General features: G+C 41.9%; 1 protein-coding gene across 3 annotated transcripts in view; it reads left to right on the forward strand.

Moving 5' to 3' along the window:
• The window catches only part of LOC110510052 (spermine synthase), a 49,196-nt gene extending 30,013 nt beyond the window's left edge, over positions 1-19,183 (forward strand). The window contains exons 1-11 of one of the 3 annotated variants that reach the window (XM_021591335.2): positions 3,411-3,679; positions 4,704-4,821; positions 14,741-14,828; positions 15,170-15,234; positions 15,398-15,573; positions 16,133-16,287; positions 16,482-16,571; positions 16,756-16,870; positions 17,088-17,167; positions 17,390-17,505; positions 17,590-19,183. In XM_021591335.2, the coding sequence (XP_021447010.1) occupies positions 3,634-3,679; positions 4,704-4,821; positions 14,741-14,828; positions 15,170-15,234; positions 15,398-15,573; positions 16,133-16,287; positions 16,482-16,571; positions 16,756-16,870; positions 17,088-17,167; positions 17,390-17,505; positions 17,590-17,620 (1,080 nt within the window). In that variant the 5' untranslated portion in view covers positions 3,411-3,633 and the 3' untranslated portion in view covers positions 17,621-19,183. Of the gene's footprint in view, positions 1-3,410; positions 3,680-4,700; positions 4,822-14,740; positions 14,829-15,169; positions 15,235-15,397; positions 15,574-16,132; positions 16,288-16,481; positions 16,572-16,755; positions 16,871-17,087; positions 17,168-17,389; positions 17,506-17,589 lie in introns of those variants that run through there. The other 2 variants (XM_021591334.2, XM_036968365.1) reach the window with 2 other exon arrangements.
• Positions 19,184-19,622: the final 439 nt, after the last annotated feature.

Consider the following 19,622-nt stretch of genomic DNA (forward strand, 5'->3'; position numbering starts at 1 on the left):
GAAGCACCTTTGGCAGTGATTACAGCCTTTTAGTCTTCTTGGGTATGACCCTACAAGCTTGGCACACCTGTATATGGGGAGTTTCTCCCATTCTTCTCTGCAGATCCTCTCAAGCTCTGTCAGGTTGGATGGGGAACATCGCGGCACAGCTACTTTCAGGTCTCTCCAGAGATGCTCGGTCGGGTTCAAGTCCGGGCTCTGGCTGGGCCACTCACGGACATTCAGAGACTTGTCCCAAGCCACTCCTACGTTGTCTTGGCTGTGTGCTTAGGGTCATTGTCCTGTTGGAAGATGAACCTCAGTCTGAGGTCCTGAGAGCTCTGGAGCAGGTTTCAAGGATCTCTCTGTACTTTGCTCTGTTCATCTTTCCCTCAACCCTGACTAGTCTCCCAGTCCCTGCCACTGAAAAACATCCCCACAGCATGATGCTGCCACCACCATGCTTCACTGTAGGGATGATGCCAGGTTTCCTACAGAAGTGACGCTTGGCATTAAGGCCAAAGAGTTCAATATTGGTTTCATAATACCAGATAATCTTGTTTCTCATGGTCTGAGAGTCCTTTAGGTGCCCTTTGGTAAACACAATCCTGTCTCGGGGGCCCTACGGACAATTCCTTTGACCTCACGGCTTGGTTTTTGCTCTGACATGCACTGTCAACACTGGGACCTTATATAGACAGATGTGTGTCTTTCCAAATCATGTCCAATCAATTACATTTAACACAGGTGGACTCCAATCAAGTTGAGGAAACATCTCAATGATGATCAATGGAAACAGGATGCACCTGAGCTCAATTTCAAGTCTCATAGCAAAGGCTCTGAATACTTATTTAAATATTACAGTACAGTTTATTCAAAGATATTTCTGTTTTTGATTTTGAATAAAATTTGCAAAAAATTCAAAAAACCTGTTTTTACTTTGTAATTGTGGTTTTGTGTGTAGATTGATGAAGAAATACATGTATTTAATCCATTTTAGAAGAAGGCTGTAATGTAACAACATATGGAAAAAGGGAAGGTGTCTGAATACTTTCCGAATGCACTGTGTGTTGACAAATACAGGCTGAAAATAAATTATGTTAGGATTTACTCTATACTACTACACTGAACAACAATATAAACACAACAAGTGTTGGACACATGTTTCATGAGCTGAAATAAAATATCCTAGTTTATTTCGCTCAAATTATGTGCACACATTTTCACACATTTATTACATCACTGTTCGCTACATTAACATCTGCTAACCATGTGTATGTGACAAATACATTTGATTTGATTCTCCTTTGCCAAGATAATACATCCAACTGACAGCTGTGGCATATCAAGAAGCTGATTAAACAGCATGATCATTACACAGGTGCTCATTGTGCTGGGGACAATATAAGGTCACTCTAAAATATGCAGTTTTGTCACACAACACACTGCCACAGATGTCTCAAGTTTCGAGGTAACTTGTAATTGACATACTGACTGCAGGAAGGTCCACCAGAGCTGTTGCCAGAGAATTGAATGTTAATTTCTCTACCATAAGCCACCTCCATTGTTGTTTTAGAGAATTTGGCAGTACGTGCAGACGGCCTCACAACCCTAGACCACGTGTATGGCGTTGTGTGGGCAAGCGGTTTGCTGATGTCAACGTTGTGAACAGAGTGCCCCATGGTGGCGAGATCCTGAGGCCCATTGTGCCATTCATCCGCCACCATCACCTAATGTTTCATCTTGATAATACACAGCCCCATGTTGCAAGGATCTGTACAGAATTCCTGGAAGCTGAAAATGTCCCAGTTCTTCCATGGCCTGAAGACTCACCAGACATGTTATCCTTTGAGCATGTTTGGGATGCTCTGGATCGACGTGTACGACAGTGTGTTCCAGTTCCCGCCGATATCCAGCAACTTCACACAGCCATTGAAGAGGAGTGGGACAACATTCCACAGGCCATAATCAACAGCCTGATCAACTCTATGCAAAGAAGATGTGTCACGCTGCATGAGGCAAATGGTCGTCACACCATACACTGACTGGTTTTCTGATCCACGCCTCTACCTTTCTTGGGGTGATTGTGGAGGCCAGGTCATGTGATGCAGCACTCCATCACTCTCCTTCTTGGTAAAATAGCCCTTACACAGCCTGGAGGTGTGTTGGGTCATTGTCCTGTTGAAAAACAAATGATAGTCCCACTAAGCGCAAACCAGATAGGAAGGTGTATTGCTGCAGAATGTTGTGGTAGCCATGCTGGTTAAGTGTGCCTTGAAGTGTGCCTTGAACCCCCACACCATCACACCTCCTCCTTCATGCTTCACAGTGGGAACCACACATACAGAGACTGGCGGTTGGAACCAAAAATCTCAAATTTGGACTCATCAAACCAAAGGACAGATTTCCACCAGTCTAATGTCCATTGCTCATGTTTCTTGGCCCAAGCAAGTCTCTTCTTATTATTGGTGTTCTTTAGTAGTGGTTTCTTTGCAGCAATTTGACCACAAAGGCTTTATTCATGGAGTATCCTCTGAACAGTTGATGTTGAGATGTGTCTGTTACTTGAACTCTGAAGCATTTATTTGAGCTGCAATCTGAGGTGCAGTCAACTCTAATGAACTTATCTTCTGCAACAGAGGTAACTCTGGGTCTTCCTTTCCTGTGGCGGTCCTCATGAGAGCCAGTTTCATCATAACGCTTGATGGTTATTGTGACTGCACTTGAAGAAACTTCAAGTTCTTGAAATGTTCCATATTGACTGACCTGCATGTCTTAAAGTAATGATTGACTGCCGCTTCTCTTAGCTTATTTGAGCTGTTCTTGCCATAATACGGACTTGGTCTATTTCCAAATAGGGCTATCTTCTGAATACCATCCCTACCTTGTCACAATACAACTGATTGGCTCAAACACATTAAGAAGGAAATACTTTTAACAAGGCACACCTGTTAATTGAAATGTATTCCAGGTGACTACCTCATGAAGATGGTTGAGAGAATGCCAAGCGTGTGCAAAGCTGTCAAGACAAAGGGTGGCTACTTTGAAGAATCTCAAATATAAAATATATTTGGATTTGTTAAACACTTTTTTGGTTACTACATATTTATTATATTTTTATTTCACCTTTATTTAACCAGGTAGGCTAGTTGAGAACAAGTTCTCATTTACAACTGCGACCTGGCCAAGATAAAGCAAAGCAGTGTGACACAAACAACAACAACAGAGTTGCACATGGAATAAACAAACATACAGTCAATAATACAATAGATAAAGTGTATATAGTGTGTTCAAATTATACGGATAAGGGATGTAAGGCAATAAATAAGCCATAGTGGAGAAATAATTACAAAGGACTGGAGTGATGATAGGCTCTCTCTCTCTCTCTGTCTCTCTCTCTCTGTGTCTCTCTCTGTATGTACAACTAACAGAAAGCCTACTGCAATCTGAACTGTAGATACATGTGAGCACGAGGTGGTCGTCATCGGACCCTCCCCCTGCGTGTCTACATACCAGTCTGCACTCTAGCAAACCCTCCCACTTCAAACAACACTCTGGCAGTAATAGCACGGGTCCCTCCTTCTGTCCCCACACGCAAATTCCATTTTCACACCGGCTGCCTACTCCAGGCATGGCTGACGGCTGTACCCAGTCATGGCACTGCGACATTACACCCTCGACTTCAACCTCTCAGCGCCAGGTAAATGACACACACCGTGGCTACGAACAGTTGCAGCAATACAGGACATGGGGGTCATAAACTATCATTTCCCTTTGCGCATGTACTGTATGCTAGCTAACGTTAGCTAGCTAACTAATCGTTGTCAATACGCGCAGTCTGTCCAATATATACTAATCATACAATTATGATATGCACGATTAGTGCTTTTTTCGCGGAGGACGTAGCTAATGACGTGCTGAGTAATATTGATCTAGTTAAATGTCGTCCGCTATCTTGATGGCATAATTCCAAATCAGACATTGCTGGTTGCCAGCAACATGACTGGCATGCGGGTAATATGACCTTTTGTGCAGTTGCTAGCTAGCTAGGTTAGCAAAGGCATCTCATCTGTCTGCGTGATTGGTTTTAATGGACAGGCAGGCTTGACTAGCTAACAAGTTAGCATATCAATGTTAGCATAACTTATTGATGAGGCTATAGCCATCTCAAGTTGGTCACACTTTTTAAAAATTCATAAGGTCCCAGTGGCCAATTATCAGTCTGATAGCTATAGTATATGCACTCACGGGAAAATGGCATACAAGCAGAATTTGCCAGTTAAATTAGCTAGGCTACTGCCATTTATTTTTAGCATGTGCTTCTACACCTGCATTGCTTGCTGTTTGGGGTTTTAAGCTGGGTTTCTGTACAGCACTTTGAGATATCAGCTGATGTAAGAAGGGCTATATCAATTAATTTAATTTGTTGCTGCATAGCCAACTGTCTAACGTTAAGGTACACAACCGATACAAGACATGAAGAACATAGTTATCTAGCTTATTATTTGACATTTCTGGTGGTTGTTACAAGGTAGCTACAGTTTGTGTGCAGTAAGTGCAACCCTGTCTCTCTTTTAGCTAGCTAGATATCACCTTAACAGGCTTAATTTATTTACCATTTTTAAAGGTGATTCTGTCTGAAACAGGAATTTCAAACATGGGGCGTATGGTGTTTATTATTGTGTTGTCACCCTTGAAATGCCTCTCCCTTTTCTGTTCAGCAGACTGTCCAACAACTGTGCATGGGCTGCAGTCTATATTTCAAGAACAGGAAATGACAGAGACTGTCCATGACACTGAGGGACATGGATATCTTGCTACCTTCATTGGCAAGAATGGCAGGTAGGCACCAGTTCCTTAAACACTGTCATTATTTATGTCCTTACCAACATATTTTGTAGAATTAATCTAATGTTCATGAATTAGGCCTAGTTTGTGTTCGCTTTTCAAAAACCCGAAGTGCTACATTTAAAAACATAAAATATTTTTTTTACTTTTCAAATATACCCTTTATTTAACTAGGCAAGTCAGTTAAGAACAAATTCTTATTTACAATGACGGCCTACCCAGCCAAACCTGGACGACGCTGGGCCAATTGTGTGCTGCCCTATGGGACTCTCAATCACGGCTGGTTGTGATACAGCCTGGATTCGAACCAGGGACTGTAGTGATGCTTCTTGCACTGAGATGCCTTAGGCTCCCGAGTGGCCAGCGGTCTATCTTGATGATGATGATGATAATAATAAGAACAAGTAATACAGCACATGAGACACATAACACACTATGAAGACAGTCAGGCAAGACCGATTCAGCAAGGTGTGGTGCTTTAGGTACACTTTAAAAGCATCTTCAGTAGGCACATCCATAGCACCCTTACATACTGTACAATACATTTTGTATTCATTAAGGATCCCCATTAGCTGCTGCCAAGGCAACAGCTACTCTTCCTGGGGTCCTCAGGTCACTACTCTACTACCACATATCTACAATACAAAATCCATGTGTGTGTTAGCGTGTGTGTGTGTGTGTGTGTGTGTGTGTGTCTCTTTACAATCCCCTCTGTTCCATAAGGTGTATTTAAAAAAATCTGTTTTGTAAATCTGATTCTACTGCTTGCGTCAGTTACCTGATGTGGAATAGAGTTCCATGTAGCCATGGCTCTATATAGTACTGTGCGCCTCCAATAGTCTGTTCTGCACTTAGGTATTCTGGTGGCATGTCTTGTGGGGTATGCATTGGTGTCTGAGCTGTGTTCTAGTAGTTTAAACAGACAGCTCGGTGCATTCAGTGTGTCAATGCTTCTTACAAAAACAAGTAGTGATGAAGCCAATCTCTCATCTACTTTGAGCCATGAGAGATTGACATGCATATTATTAATGTTAGCTCTGTGTACATTTTAAGGGTCAGCCGTGCTGCCTTGTTCTGAGCCAATTGAGCAAAGTCCTTCTTTGTGGCACCTGACCACACGACTGAACAGTAGTCCAGGTGCAACAAAACTAGGGCCTGTAGTAGAGGTCGACCGATTAGTCGGAATGGCCGAATAATTAGGGCCGATTTCAAGTTTTCATAACAATCGGAAATCGGTATTTTTGGACACCGATTTGGCCGATTTTGTTTTTTTCTTCCTTAATTTTTTCATTTTTTTTACACCTTTATTTAACTAGGCAAGTCAGTTAAGAACACATTCTTATTTTCAATGACGGCCTAGGAATGGTGGGTTCTGCCTCGTTCAGGGGCAGAACGACAGATTTTCACCTTGTCAGCTCGGGGATACAATCTTGCAACCTTACAGTTAACTAGTCCAACACTCTAACTACTTGCCTCTCATTGCACTCCACGAGGAGACTGCCTGTTACGTGAATGCAGTAAGCCAAGGTAAGTTGCTAGCTAGCAGTAAACTTATCTTATAAAAAAACAATCTTAATCACTAGTTAACTACACATGGTTGATGATATTACTAGTTTATCTAGCGTGTCCTGCGTTGCATATAATCGATGCGGTGCGTATCGTTGCTCCAATGTGTACCTAATCATAAACATCAATACACAGAAGTATATATTTTTAAACCTGCATATTTAGCTAAAAGAAATCCAGGTTAGCAGGCAATATTAACCAGGTGAAATTGTCACTTCTCTTGCGTTCATTGCAAGCAGAGTCAGGGTAAATGCAACAGTTTGGGCCGCCTAATTTGCCAAAATTCTACGTAATTATGACAACATTGAAGGTTGTGCAATGTAACAGAAATATTTAGACTTATGGATGCCACCCGTTAGATAAAATACTGAACGGTTCCGTATTTCACTGTAAGAATAAACGTTTTGTTTTCGAGATGATAGTTTCCGGATTCGACCATATTAATGACCTAAGGCTCGTATTTCTGTGTGTTTATTATGTTATAACTAAGTCTATGATTTGATAGAGCAGTCTGACTGAGTGATGGTAGGCAGCAGCAGGCTCGTAAGCATTCATTCAAACAGCACTTTTTTGCGTTTGCCAGCAGCTGTTTATGACTTCAAGCCTATCAACTCCCAAGATTAGGCTCGTGTAACCAATGTGAAATGGCTAGCTAGTTAGCTGGGTGCGCGCTAATAGCGTTTCAAACGTCACTCACTCTGAGACTTGGAGTGGCTGTTCCCCTTGCTCTGCAAGGGCCACGGCTTTTGTGGAGCGATGGGTAACGCTGCTTCGAGGGTGGCTGTTGTCGATGTGTTCCTGGTTCAAGCCCAGGTAGGGGCGAGGAGAGGGACGGAAGCTATACTGTTACACTGGCAATACTAAAGTTCCTATAAGAACATCCAATAGTCAAAGGTTAATGAAATATAAATGGTATAGAGAAATAGTCCTATAATTCATATAATAACTACAACCTAAAACTTCTTACCTGGGAATATTGAAGACTCATGTTAAAAGGAACCACCAGCTTTCATATGTTCTCATGTTCTGCGCAAGGAACTTAAACGTTAGCTTTCTTACATGGCACATATTGCACATTTTACTTTCTTCTCCAACACTTTGTTTTTGCAATATTTAAACCAAATTGAACATGTTTCATTATTTATTTGAGGCTAAATTGATTGTATTGATGTATTATATTAAGTTAAAATAAGTGCTCATTCAGTGTTGTTGTAATTGTCATTATTACAAAAAAAATAAAAAAATTGTCAGATTAATCGGTATCGGCTTTTATTGGTCCTCCAATAATCGGTATCGGCATTGAAAAATCATAATCGGTCGACCTCTAGCCTTTAGGAACTGCCTTGTTGACAGTGTTGTTAAGGCAGAGCAGTACTTTATTATACTACAAAATGTATTGTATGACCTCTTATACACTATTAGGCCCAGCCTTTGGAACTTTGGTTTCGTTAGATATTGCTACTATAAGGTGATCACTACATCCGATGGATTTGGATACTGCTTTAAAGCAGATTTCTGTCGAATTAGTGACGATGTAATCAATACATGTTGATTTAATTCCTGTGCTGTTTTTTGTAAATACCCTGGTAGGTTGACTGATAACATTTGGTATTTATTAGGATCCCCATAGCATCAGCTACTCTTCCTGGGGTCTATGTCAAATATGGAATAATACATAGTCCAGAACATTATTAGTCGAGTGAAAGGCATACATTTAAAACGTCACACACAGCCTACATATCAGTATATACACAATATCTAGGTCTAATGCGTCACACACAGCCTACATATCAGTATATACACAATATCTAGGTCTAATGCGTCACACACAGCGTACATATCAGTATATACACAATATCTAGGTCTAATGCGTCACACACAGCCTACATATCAGTATATACACAATATCTAGGTCTAATGCGTCACACACAGCCTACATATCAGTATATACACAATATCTAGGTCTAATGCGTCACACACAGCCTACATATCAGTATATACACAATATCTAGGTCTAATGCGTCACACACAGCCTACATATCAGTATATACACAATATCTAGGTCTAATGCGTCACACACAGCGTACATATCAGTATATACACAATATCTAGGTCTAATGCGTCACACACAGCCTACATATCAGTATATACACAATATCTAGGTCTAATGCGTCACACACAGCCTACATATCAGTATATACACAATATCTAGGTCTAATGCGTCACACACAGCCTACATATCAGTATATACACAATACACAATACACAAATCCTGAGAACCGGTGGTGGCAGAGTTCCATGTAGTCATGGCTCTATTCTGGACCTGGGGACTGTGAAGAGACCTCTGGTTGCACGTCTTGTGTTGTGCCGATTAGTGTCTGAACTGTGTGCCAACTGCTTGAACAGACAGTTCTGTACCTTCAACACATCAATATTGATGCAGTCAAACTCTCCTCAACTTTGAGCCTGGAAAGACTGACATTTTCCCTCCGTGTACATCAAAGTGCAATACGTGCTTCTTGATGGGCACATGCCTATCCGTAACCGGAAGAAGCCGTTTCATAAATACTTCAGCGTCCGGATGTCCCTCATTACACACATCAGACCAACAAATATTTTTCACATCTTCGACATAGGTACAATTGCAAAACCTTTTCATTTATATACAATTTTAGGTCCAGTCTTTGGAACTTAGCTTTTTTTCTAGTTATGGCTATTATATTATCATCACTACATCTGATGGGTGTCCATACTGCTTTAGAGAAGATTTCTGCAACATTAGTAAAGATGTGATCAATACACGTGGATGATTTAGTTCCTGTTCTGTTTGTAAACACCCTGGTAGGTTGACTGATTCACACATATAGTCCAAATACTGACATTTAGCACTGGTCTATAACAACTTCCTACGAGAATAGGCTTTAGGTGAGGCAGATGAACCTGTAGCCATATTGCTTCCGCATCATCTGACATGAGATCCTTGCTACCGTCAGTCTCTTAAGCAGTTCGCTATGTTGGAGATAATCCTGGAACCCCTGCGGTTAGGGTGAATCCTATCTCTTTTAAAGAGTGTTGGTTGCTCTCACAGGAAGTCAAAATTGTCACTAAAGGAGACATTTCTGTTTTTGGAGAGCTTCAGGAACTCGTTTAGTGGCTGTAACGCTCCGAATCCCTTCTATAGCATGGCAGGGGGCCAGAGATGACTGTTCTCTTCCCTGTGCAAAGAAGGGTGTTCAAGAGAATGTTGTAGTCCGTCTTCAGTTCCTCAGATTGCTGAAAGCATGAACCAGGGTGCAGGCACTGGTTACAGTTTGATGTTTCTTCTGGAGTGGGCAGCTTGATGAAAGCCAGTCAACATTTAGGTTGCCCAGAAAATATACCTCTCTGTTTATCACATACATTATCAAGCATTTCACACATTTTATCCAGATACTGACTGTTAGCACTTGGTGGTCTATAGCAGCTTCCCACAAGAATGGGCTTTAGGTGAGACAGGTGAGCCTGTAGCCATATTACTTCAACAGTATTTAACATGAGATCCTACCTAAGCTTAACACCGCCCCCATTGACATTTCTGTCTTTTCTGTAGATGTTATAACTAGGGTTGCACATTTTGGGGAATATTCAGAGGTGGAAACCTTCCGTGGGAATTAACAGGAATATATGGGAAATAACGGAAATGTATGTATATTAATACTATTTATATGTTGATGTCTTTTGCATTGGATATATTTACCATTTCATATGGATACAGAAACAAACCTTTTACCTTATCATAAGTAGACATAATTGCAAATTATTAAATCCTTCCAATAGAAATATAACAATTTAGTTACGAATGTAACTTTAATTAAATGAGTTGACTCTTCACATGGGATGATTTCACTGAACAACAAAAGAAAGGGAATATTGAATGATCCCCACTGATCCATTGCATCTCCCAAAAATGTTTTCAACATACATATGTAAAATGATAGTCCAGAAACTGAAGGTTTGGTTGTTTTCCTCTCAGGCTTCCATGTCTTCTCCCTGGACCTCCTCAATGTCCACATCTTGAACATCAGACTCCGAGGCCTCATCTTCACTATCACTTTCCAATCTGGTTGATGATGGCTTGCTGTCAGGCTCAAAAAGCCTAAAATTTGCCCGGATGGCCAACAATTTTTCAACCCTTGTATTGGTCAGCCTATTGCGTGCTTTGGTGTGTGTGTCTGTGTGTACCAGATCAATGTGGGGCTATATACAGGGAGTACCAGTACCAGAACAATGTGGCGCTATATACAGGGAGTACCAGATCAATGTGGCGCTATATACAGGGAGTACCAGTACCACCAGATCAATGTGGAGCTATATACAGGGTGTACCAGATCAATGTGGAGCTACATACAGGGAGTACCAGTACCAGATCAATGTGGAGCTACATACTGGGAGTACCAGATCAATGTGGAGCTACATACTGGGAGTACCAGATCAATGTGGAGCTACATACAGGGAGTACCAGATCAATGTGGAGCTACATACAGGGAGTACCAGTACCAGATCAATGTGGCGCTATATACAGGGAGTACCAGTACCATATCAATGTGGAGCTACAGTGCCTTGCGAAAGTATTCGGCCCCCTTGAACTTTGCGACCTTTTGCCACATTTCAGGCTTCAAACATAAAGATATAAAACTGTATTTTTTTGTGAAGAATCAACAACAAGTGGGACACAATCATGAAGTGGAACGACATTTATTGGATATTTCAAACTTTTTTAACAAATCAAAAACTGAAAAATTGGGCGTGCAAAATTATTCAGCCCCTTTACTTTCAGTGCAGCAAACTCTCTCCAGAAGTTCAGTGAGGATCTCTGAATGATCCAATGTTGACCTAAATGACTAATGATGATAAATACAATCCACCTGTGTGTAAACAAGTCTCCGTATAAATGCACCTGCACTGTGATAGCCTCAGAGGTCCGTCAAAAGCGCAGAGAGCATCATGAAGAACAAGGAACACACCAGGCAGGTCCGAGATACTGTTGTGAAGAAGTTTAAAGCCGGAATTGGATACAAAAAGATTTCCCAAGCTTTAAACATCCCAAGGAGCACTGTGCAAGCGATAATATTGAAATGGAAGGCGTATCAGACCACTGCAAATCTACCAAGACCTGGCCGTCCCTCTAAACTTTCAGCTCATACAAGGAGAAGACTGATCAGAGATGCAGCCAAGAGGCCCATGATCACTCTGGATGAACTGCAGAGATCTACAGATGAGGTGGGAGACTCTGTCCATAGGACAACAATCAGTCGTATATTGCACAAATCTGGCCTTTATGGAAGAGTGGCAAGAAGAAAGCCATTTCTTAAAGATATCCATAAAAAGTGTAGTTTAAAGTTTGCCACAAGCCACCTGGGAGACACACCAAACATGTGGAAGAAGGTGCTCTGGTCAGATGAAACCAAAATTGAACTTTTTGGCAACAATGCAAAACGTTATGTTTGGCGTAAAAGCAACACAGCTGAACACACCATCCCCACTGTCAAACATGGTGGTGGCAGCATCATGGTTTGGGCCTGCTTTTCTTCAGCAGGGACAGGGAAGATGGTTAAAATTGATAGGAAGATGGATGGAGCCAAATACAGGACCATTCTGGAAGAAAACCTGATGGAGTCTGCAAAAGACCTGAGACTGGGACGGAGATTTGTCTTCCAACAAGACAATGATCCAAAACATAAAGCAAAATCTACAATGGAATGGTTCAAAAATAAACATATCCAGGTGTTAGAATGGCCAAGTCAAAGTCCAGACCTGAATCCAATCGAGAATCTGTGGAAAGAACTGAAAACTGCTGTTCACAAATGCTCTCCATCCAACCTCACTGAGCTCGAGCTGTTTTGCAAGGAGGAATGGGAAAAAATGTCAGTCTCTCGATGTGTAAAACTGATAGAGACATACCCCAAGCGACTTACTGCTGTAATCGCAGCAAAAGGTGGCGCTACAAAGTATTAACTTAAGGGGGCTGAATAATTTTGCACGCCCAATTTTTCCGTTATTCATTTGTTAAAAAAGTTTGAAATATCCAATAAATGTCGTTCCACTTCATGATTGTGTCCCACTTGTTGTTGATTCTTCACAAAAAAATACAGTTTTATATCTTTATGTTTGAAGCCTGAAATGTGGCAAAAGGTCGCAAATTTCAAGGGGGCCGAATACTTTCGCAAGGCACTGTATATCCAGGGAGTACCAGATCAATGTGGAGTTATATACAGGGTGTACCAGATCAATGTGGAGCTATATACAGGGAGTACCAGTACCAGATCAATGTGGAGCTATATACAGGGAGTACCAGTACCAGATCAATGTGCAGCTACATCCAGGGAGTATCAGTACAAGATCAATGTGCAGCTATGTCCAGGGAGTATCAGTACTAGATCAATGTGGAGCTATATACAGGGAGTATCAGTACAAGATCAATGTGCAGCTACATCCAGGGAGTATCAGTACAAGATCAATGTGCAGCTATGTCCAGGGAGTATCAGTACCAGATCAATGTGCAGCTACATCCAGGGAGTACCAGTACCAGATCAATGTGGAGCTATATACAGGGTGTACCAGATCAATGTGGAGCTATATCCAGGGAGTATCAGTACCAGATCAATGTGGAGCTATATCCAGGGAGTACCAGTACCAGATCAATGTGGAGCTATATCCAGGGAGTACCAGATCAATGTGCAGCTACATCCAGGGAGTACCAGTACCAGATCAATGTGGAGCTACATACAGGGTGTACCAGATCAATGTGCAGCTACATCCAGGGAGTACCAGTACCAAATCAATGTGGAGCTATATACAGGGAGTACCAGTACCAGATCAATGTGCAGCTATATACAGGGAGTACCAGTACCAGATCAATGTGGAGCTATATACAGGGAGTACCAGTACCAGATCAATGTGCAGCTACATCCAGGGAGTATCAGTACAAGATCAATGTGCAGCTATGTCCAGGGAGTATCAGTACTAGATCAATGTGGAGCTATATACAGGGAGTATCAGTACAAGATCAATGTGCAGCTACATCCAGGGAGTATCAGTACAAGATCAATGTGCAGCTATGTCCAGGGAGTATCAGTACCAGATCAATGTGCAGCTACATCCAGGGAGTACCAGTACCAGATCAATGTGGAGCTATATACAGGGTGTACCAGATCAATGTGGAGCTATATCCAGGGAGTATCAGTACCAGATCAATGTGGAGCTATATCCAGGGAGTACCAGTACCAGATCAATGTGGAGCTATATCCAGGGAGTACCAGATCAATGTGCAGCTACATCCAGGGAGTACCAGTACCAGATCAATGTGGAGCTACATACAGGGTGTACCAGATCAATGTGCAGCTACATCCAGGGAGTACCAGTACCAAATCAATGTGGAGCTATATACAGGGAGTACCAGTACCAGATCAATGTGCAGCTATATACAGGGAGTACCAGTACCAGATCAATGTGCAGCTATATACAGGGAGTATCAGATCAATGTGCAGCTATATACAGGGAGTATCAGATCAATGTGCAGCTATATACAGGGAGTACCAGATCAATATGCAGAGGTACTTGAGGTTGATATGTACTGGAAGGCAGGGTAAAGTGACTAGGCATCCGGATAGATGATGAGGATAATAATACGAGTAAAATAAAGAAGCAGCAAATGATGTGTGTTTTGTGTTGTAAATGTGTGTGTATGTAGTGTTTGAATGTGTGAGGTTGTCAAGGTTTATGCAAAACAAATGTAGACAGAAGTTGCAAACACTGTAGCTAGCCCAAACACTAGTCTGTTGTTAACGGACTTGCCTAGTTAAATAAAGTTAAATTACATTTAAAACAATGCTGGCTAATAAAACCCCCATGTGTGTTCCAGTGGTCAGACACCCTTTAGGAAGACCATTGATTGGCCAGTTAAGTGTTTTATTGGTACCACAATGGCTCACGTTCAAATGAACGCCTAGCTCTTTAGTGGCTTTGTTGATCGGATGTAAGGGCTTTGGCGCTTCCTGTTTTGTGTGTGTGGTGACTAGTAAACACTGGCGGTTGGCCATTGTGTGGGCCTAAGCCTGCATGAATATACCCGCAGCAACACCACACATTTTGGGTAGAAATGCTCAACCTTCAGCTGCCCATTGGCTCTCCACTGAGCTTTCATAAAGCTTAGGTCAATAGGCCACAACCTGTCATGCCATGGCTCTCCTCATGAGATTTGTGTTGAAGGAGAGCGACGTGAGAGAGAAGTTATAGCCTAGATTCAATTCTATGTTTCTCTCAATTTAACTCTGTGCTTCTTTCTGTTTCTGTATGTCTCTCTTTTCAGGTTGGTTATTCTGCGTGTGACCGCCCATGGCCTGCTTACCATTGATCTGCAGTGTTGTGAAGGAGATAACATTGTACAAGTAGAGAATGTAGGTGATGAGAGAAACTTGTCTTCACAATAGACCTGCTTACATACATACATAAAACAATAACACAAATACAAAAAACAACAGAAGATCATATTTAACAGACCTTCAGAATACCCTAAGTAAGAAATATTTCCATTAATTAGATACAATTGGATGTGTTGCTGTATTTCTCACATGCGCCGAATACAACTGGTGTCGACTTTACAGTGAAATGCTTTCTTACAAACCTTTCGAACATGTGGTCTCGTAGGCCTTTGGACTATTTGACATTTAGGATATTTTGCTTAATGTAGCATTAGAATATGCAAAATAACAAATACAGTATTCCATTTTTCTCTCAGCTTTTGAATACACTGGAAGAGAAGCTGAGAAGTCTCCTACATGGAAACATTAAGAGGGTCAAGAGGTAAGCCTCGAGTGGTGGATGATCTTACAGTAGTGGCCTTGTGTGTTGACTATCTTGTGACTGGACACAAGCTGTAGTGTGAAACGATTACCCTATAACCCTCTGTCAATATCTCCATGATGGCATCATGAACATGATATGTACCATGTCCCACCTTCCCCAGGCTCCCAGCTCTGACACGAGGTGCAGCTGTTGATCGATACTGGCCCACAGCCGACGGCAGACTGGTGGAGTATGACATAGATCGGGTTGTATACGATGAGGACTCTGCATACCAGAACATAAAGATCATGCACTCACAGCAGTTTGGCAATATCCTGATCCTCAATGGGGATGTTAGTAAGTCAAATATAGCATTCCTACAGGCCTTCATTTTAGATAATGTTGTTATGAATTATTCCTCACCTACTGCTACTGTATATTGTTGTAATTATGTTATTTACTTTACTTATTTAGGTCACTTGTTGTTCAACTTATTTTTCACTTCTGGAAACTGAATCTAATATGATGAACATTTGGCTGGGTTTCAGTCACGGCATGTGGCTTACTTATCTAATGATATTGTAATATGATTATATGGCAGGTCTGTCACAGTGAAGGGGCCTACTGTAATGTGATTATATGGCAGGTCTGTCACAGTGAAGGGGCCTACTGTAATGTGATTATATGGCAGGTCTGTCACAGTGAATGGGCCTACTGTAATGTGATTATATGGCAGATCTGTCACAGTGAAGGGGCCTACTGTAATGTGATTATATGGCAGATCTGTCACAGTGAAGGGGCCTACTGTAATGTGATTATATGGCAGGTCTGTCACAGTGAAGGGGCCTACTGTAATGTGATTATATGGCAGGTCTGTCACAGTGAAGGGGCCTACTGTAATGTGATTATATGACAGATCTGTCAGAGAGTGACCTGCCCTACACCCAGGCCATCATGGGCAGAGGGCAAGAGAACTATGCAGGGAAGGAGGTGCTGATCTTAGGAGGCGGCGATGGAGGAATCCTCGCAGAGGCCGTCAAACTCAAGCCAAAGATGATCACCATGGTGGAGATATCCTTTCAGGACCCTGCTTTTCACTTCGCTCTGTGCTCAGTTAACATATTGCTTCAGGGATTTGCACCAGCAATATTTTAACAATGACCTTTTATGAGCATTTTTTTTTTAGACGTTGCCCGGTAGGATTATCTGGTCTGTCATCTGTCTTCCCCTGTGCCTGGTTTGTAATTCCTTGACAAAGTGTTTACATCGACCAAATGGTGATTGATGGGTGTAGAACACACATGAGGAAGGCATGTGGAAGTGTTCTGGACAACCTGAAGGGAGAATGTTACCAGGTGAGCAGGACAGTGCTATCCACTGCACCTCTCCTTAGTTGAGATGGAACGTTTGTCATTTGCCCACTGCTCTGAATAGATTTGCTCCGCTCTCTGTAGTCTTGTATGTTACTACATGGGGTTTCCATAACGACGTTTCCCTGAACCCCCTCCGTCTGTTCCATCTGTTCTGATCTCATTCCAGGTGTTGGTAGAGGACTGCGTTCCTGTTCTAAAAAAGTATGTTGAGGAAGGGAAGACGTTTGATTACGTCATCAATGACCTCACAGCGGTCCCCATCTCCACAGCGCCGGAGGAGGGTGAGTGACAAATGCTTTCTCACGGGCTCTTCTTGGACATTCTGTTCTAACGGTGTATGCAATGATGAATACTGGTAGGGCTCACCACCTTGTACCACATTGCAAAAAATTGATCTGATTTTAGGATGTGGCTAGTGTAATTTGAACCTGTTTCGTGGATCGGGGCTTGTATGAAACACTTGCATAATTGGTTGAAAGATGGTTTACTCTGTCTCAGACTCTACATGGGAGTTCCTACAGCTTATCTTGGATCTCTCAATAAAAGTACTGCGTCCTACTGGGAAGTACTTCACACAGGTGAGACCCATATTCACTGAGTGCTTCATACAGTCACCCCACCCTTGTGTGGAATTCAGCTCATATCACCATCACTACACATGATTAACTTATATGTCTGTCTCGTATATCTTTGTTGTTCATGAGACAAGTTTTTCCTAGTGTGATGTTTTTTTGTTGTTTTTTTAAACATTTTTGTCCCCTAATTGCTGTGTGGTCCATGTTTTAACTCCGTGTCTTCAGGGTAATAGTGCCAATCTGACTGAGACACTGGCTCTTTATGAGGAGCAGCTGGGAAGGCTCTCATGTCCTGTAGACTTCTCCAAGGAGGTGGTGTGTGTGCCCTCTTATATGGAACTGTATCCTTCAAGAAAAGAGTATTGCACTTAAGAGTCTTGGTTACTTGTTGTTTACATAGCATTTTCCTTAATGAGCTGACTCAGGTGGGTTTTCTACACCGTTTGGAAGAAGTAAAGAGCCCCCCCGGTCTCCTCCGTACGCTGCCTGCAGGAATGTGAAAACTGTCCACCCCCCCATTGTCCGCCGTCGCACTGAGGGGAGAGATGACCCCCCCCCCCCATTTCTACTCACACTGTTTTATTATCCTTCCATGTCCAACTCGCTCTTAAACCCTTTTTACATCTTAGTTACATCATTTTATGTCCAAACTTACAAGAGATTGTATTTCTGTTAGTTGGATATTTTGAATTGGGCTGTTGTTTTTGCGTGTGCCCTCCAGGGAGAGCTGTGGGGCTGACCGTGTAGGGCTGCTGCCACTGGTCTAGGGTATAGACTTCTCTGACTATAGCCTGGTTCCAGACCTGTCTAGGGTATAGACTTCTCTGACTAGCCTGGTTCCAGACCTGTCTAGGGTATAGACTTCTCTGACTATAGCCTGGTTCCAGACCTGTCTAGGGTTTAGACTTCTCTGACTATAGCCTGGTTCCAGACCTGTCTAGGGTATAGACTTCTCTGACTATAGCCTGGTTCCAGACTTCTCTGACTATAGCCTGGTTCCAGACCTGTCAAGGGTATAGACTTCTCTGACTATAGCCTGGTTCCAGACCTGTCAAGGGTATAGACTTCTGACTATAGCCTGGTTCCAGACCTGTCTAGGGTTTAGACGTCTCTGACTGTTGTGTAGTTGTCATGCCATACAGGTTACATGTTTTATACATGGCAGGGCAACAATTCTCAGAGGAGTTGGCAAAATATCATATAGGTCTGGGACCAGGCTATAGTCAGAGGTCTAAAGCCGAGACAGATCTGGGACCAGTATTTAAACACTCTCGGTACACCCACCCCTTCAGGGTGTTGTTACTTTTCAAATTTGACTTAAAACAGCATCAACATACAATAGGCTGTTGGGTTCTGATTGTGTGATAGGATATGTGCTCGTCGTAGTCTCAAATGAATGTCTGTTTGTGTGTTTGATTGTTTTTCTTCTTTTGTTGTAGCTAACTGGCTTGAGTGTGATTTCATTCCCAGTCCTTTCCAAGTGTCCAAATGTGTTTTTAAAAGGGAAAAAGGTTTCTTGCTTGTACTGCTTTAATGTGAATTGTGTTTTTATTATTTAGCACCTTTTTTAGTTTCTCCTGATGGATTTTATTTTACATATTCAGTTTAGAATTTTTCTCTAACTTTGTCTGGTGCATGTGCTGGAAATTTAAACTATTTTTATTGAATGTAGCTTCCCATATACACAGTGCAACTTCATGCCTTTGATCAATATTGTGGTGCTTTGTTAAATGTATTTATTTGATATTATTTCACCAAATGCTGTTTTATCCAAAATACCTTTTTGTTCAGCAGTGACTACCTGCTATTAAAAATGAGTTGGAGAAGAAAATGTTTTTCTTTTGCCTGATTCAGAGGAGTATATCAGATATCTTAGCTAGCAGTCACAACTGACAGACAATTTGGGTGTTTCTACTGAAAGTACAGAATCATACCAATGCAAACTCAATACAGATTTTCTTGCATTTCCTTTCATTCTACCATGAGCAATGTTGATTTCAATAAACCTTCCCCTTTGTTAACACGAACTTCAATCATTTGATTACCCTGCTCCTGATGTGCACGGACGCTGTAACAATGTGTCCTTTGTTCTTTATTCAAGGTGTAGAGGACCCATCAAGTTATCTACCAACCACATGATGTACTCCTATGTTGTATCCAGAATGACTTAGTGGAGCAATTAGGGTTAAGTGCCTTGCTCAAGGGCACATCGACAGATGTTTCACCTGGTCAGCTCAGGGATTCGAACCAGCGACCTTTTTGTTACTGGCCCAATGCTCTTAACCACTAAGCTACCTGCTGAATGTGCTGATCAAGCGGCTGAAATGACACCTGGAGCAACGCTTGTATTCTGGGATGCTGCTGTAAACACCTAATAAGATTGCAATTTTAATTGGGATCATAACCCCAGCACACATACCTGTGTGTGTCGTCACTACTCTTTCCTCTCTGTTTTAAC

This window comes from Oncorhynchus mykiss, chromosome Y, assembly GCF_013265735.2.
Source record: "Oncorhynchus mykiss isolate Arlee chromosome Y, USDA_OmykA_1.1, whole genome shotgun sequence".
Lineage (NCBI taxonomy): Eukaryota > Metazoa > Chordata > Actinopteri > Salmoniformes > Salmonidae > Oncorhynchus > Oncorhynchus mykiss.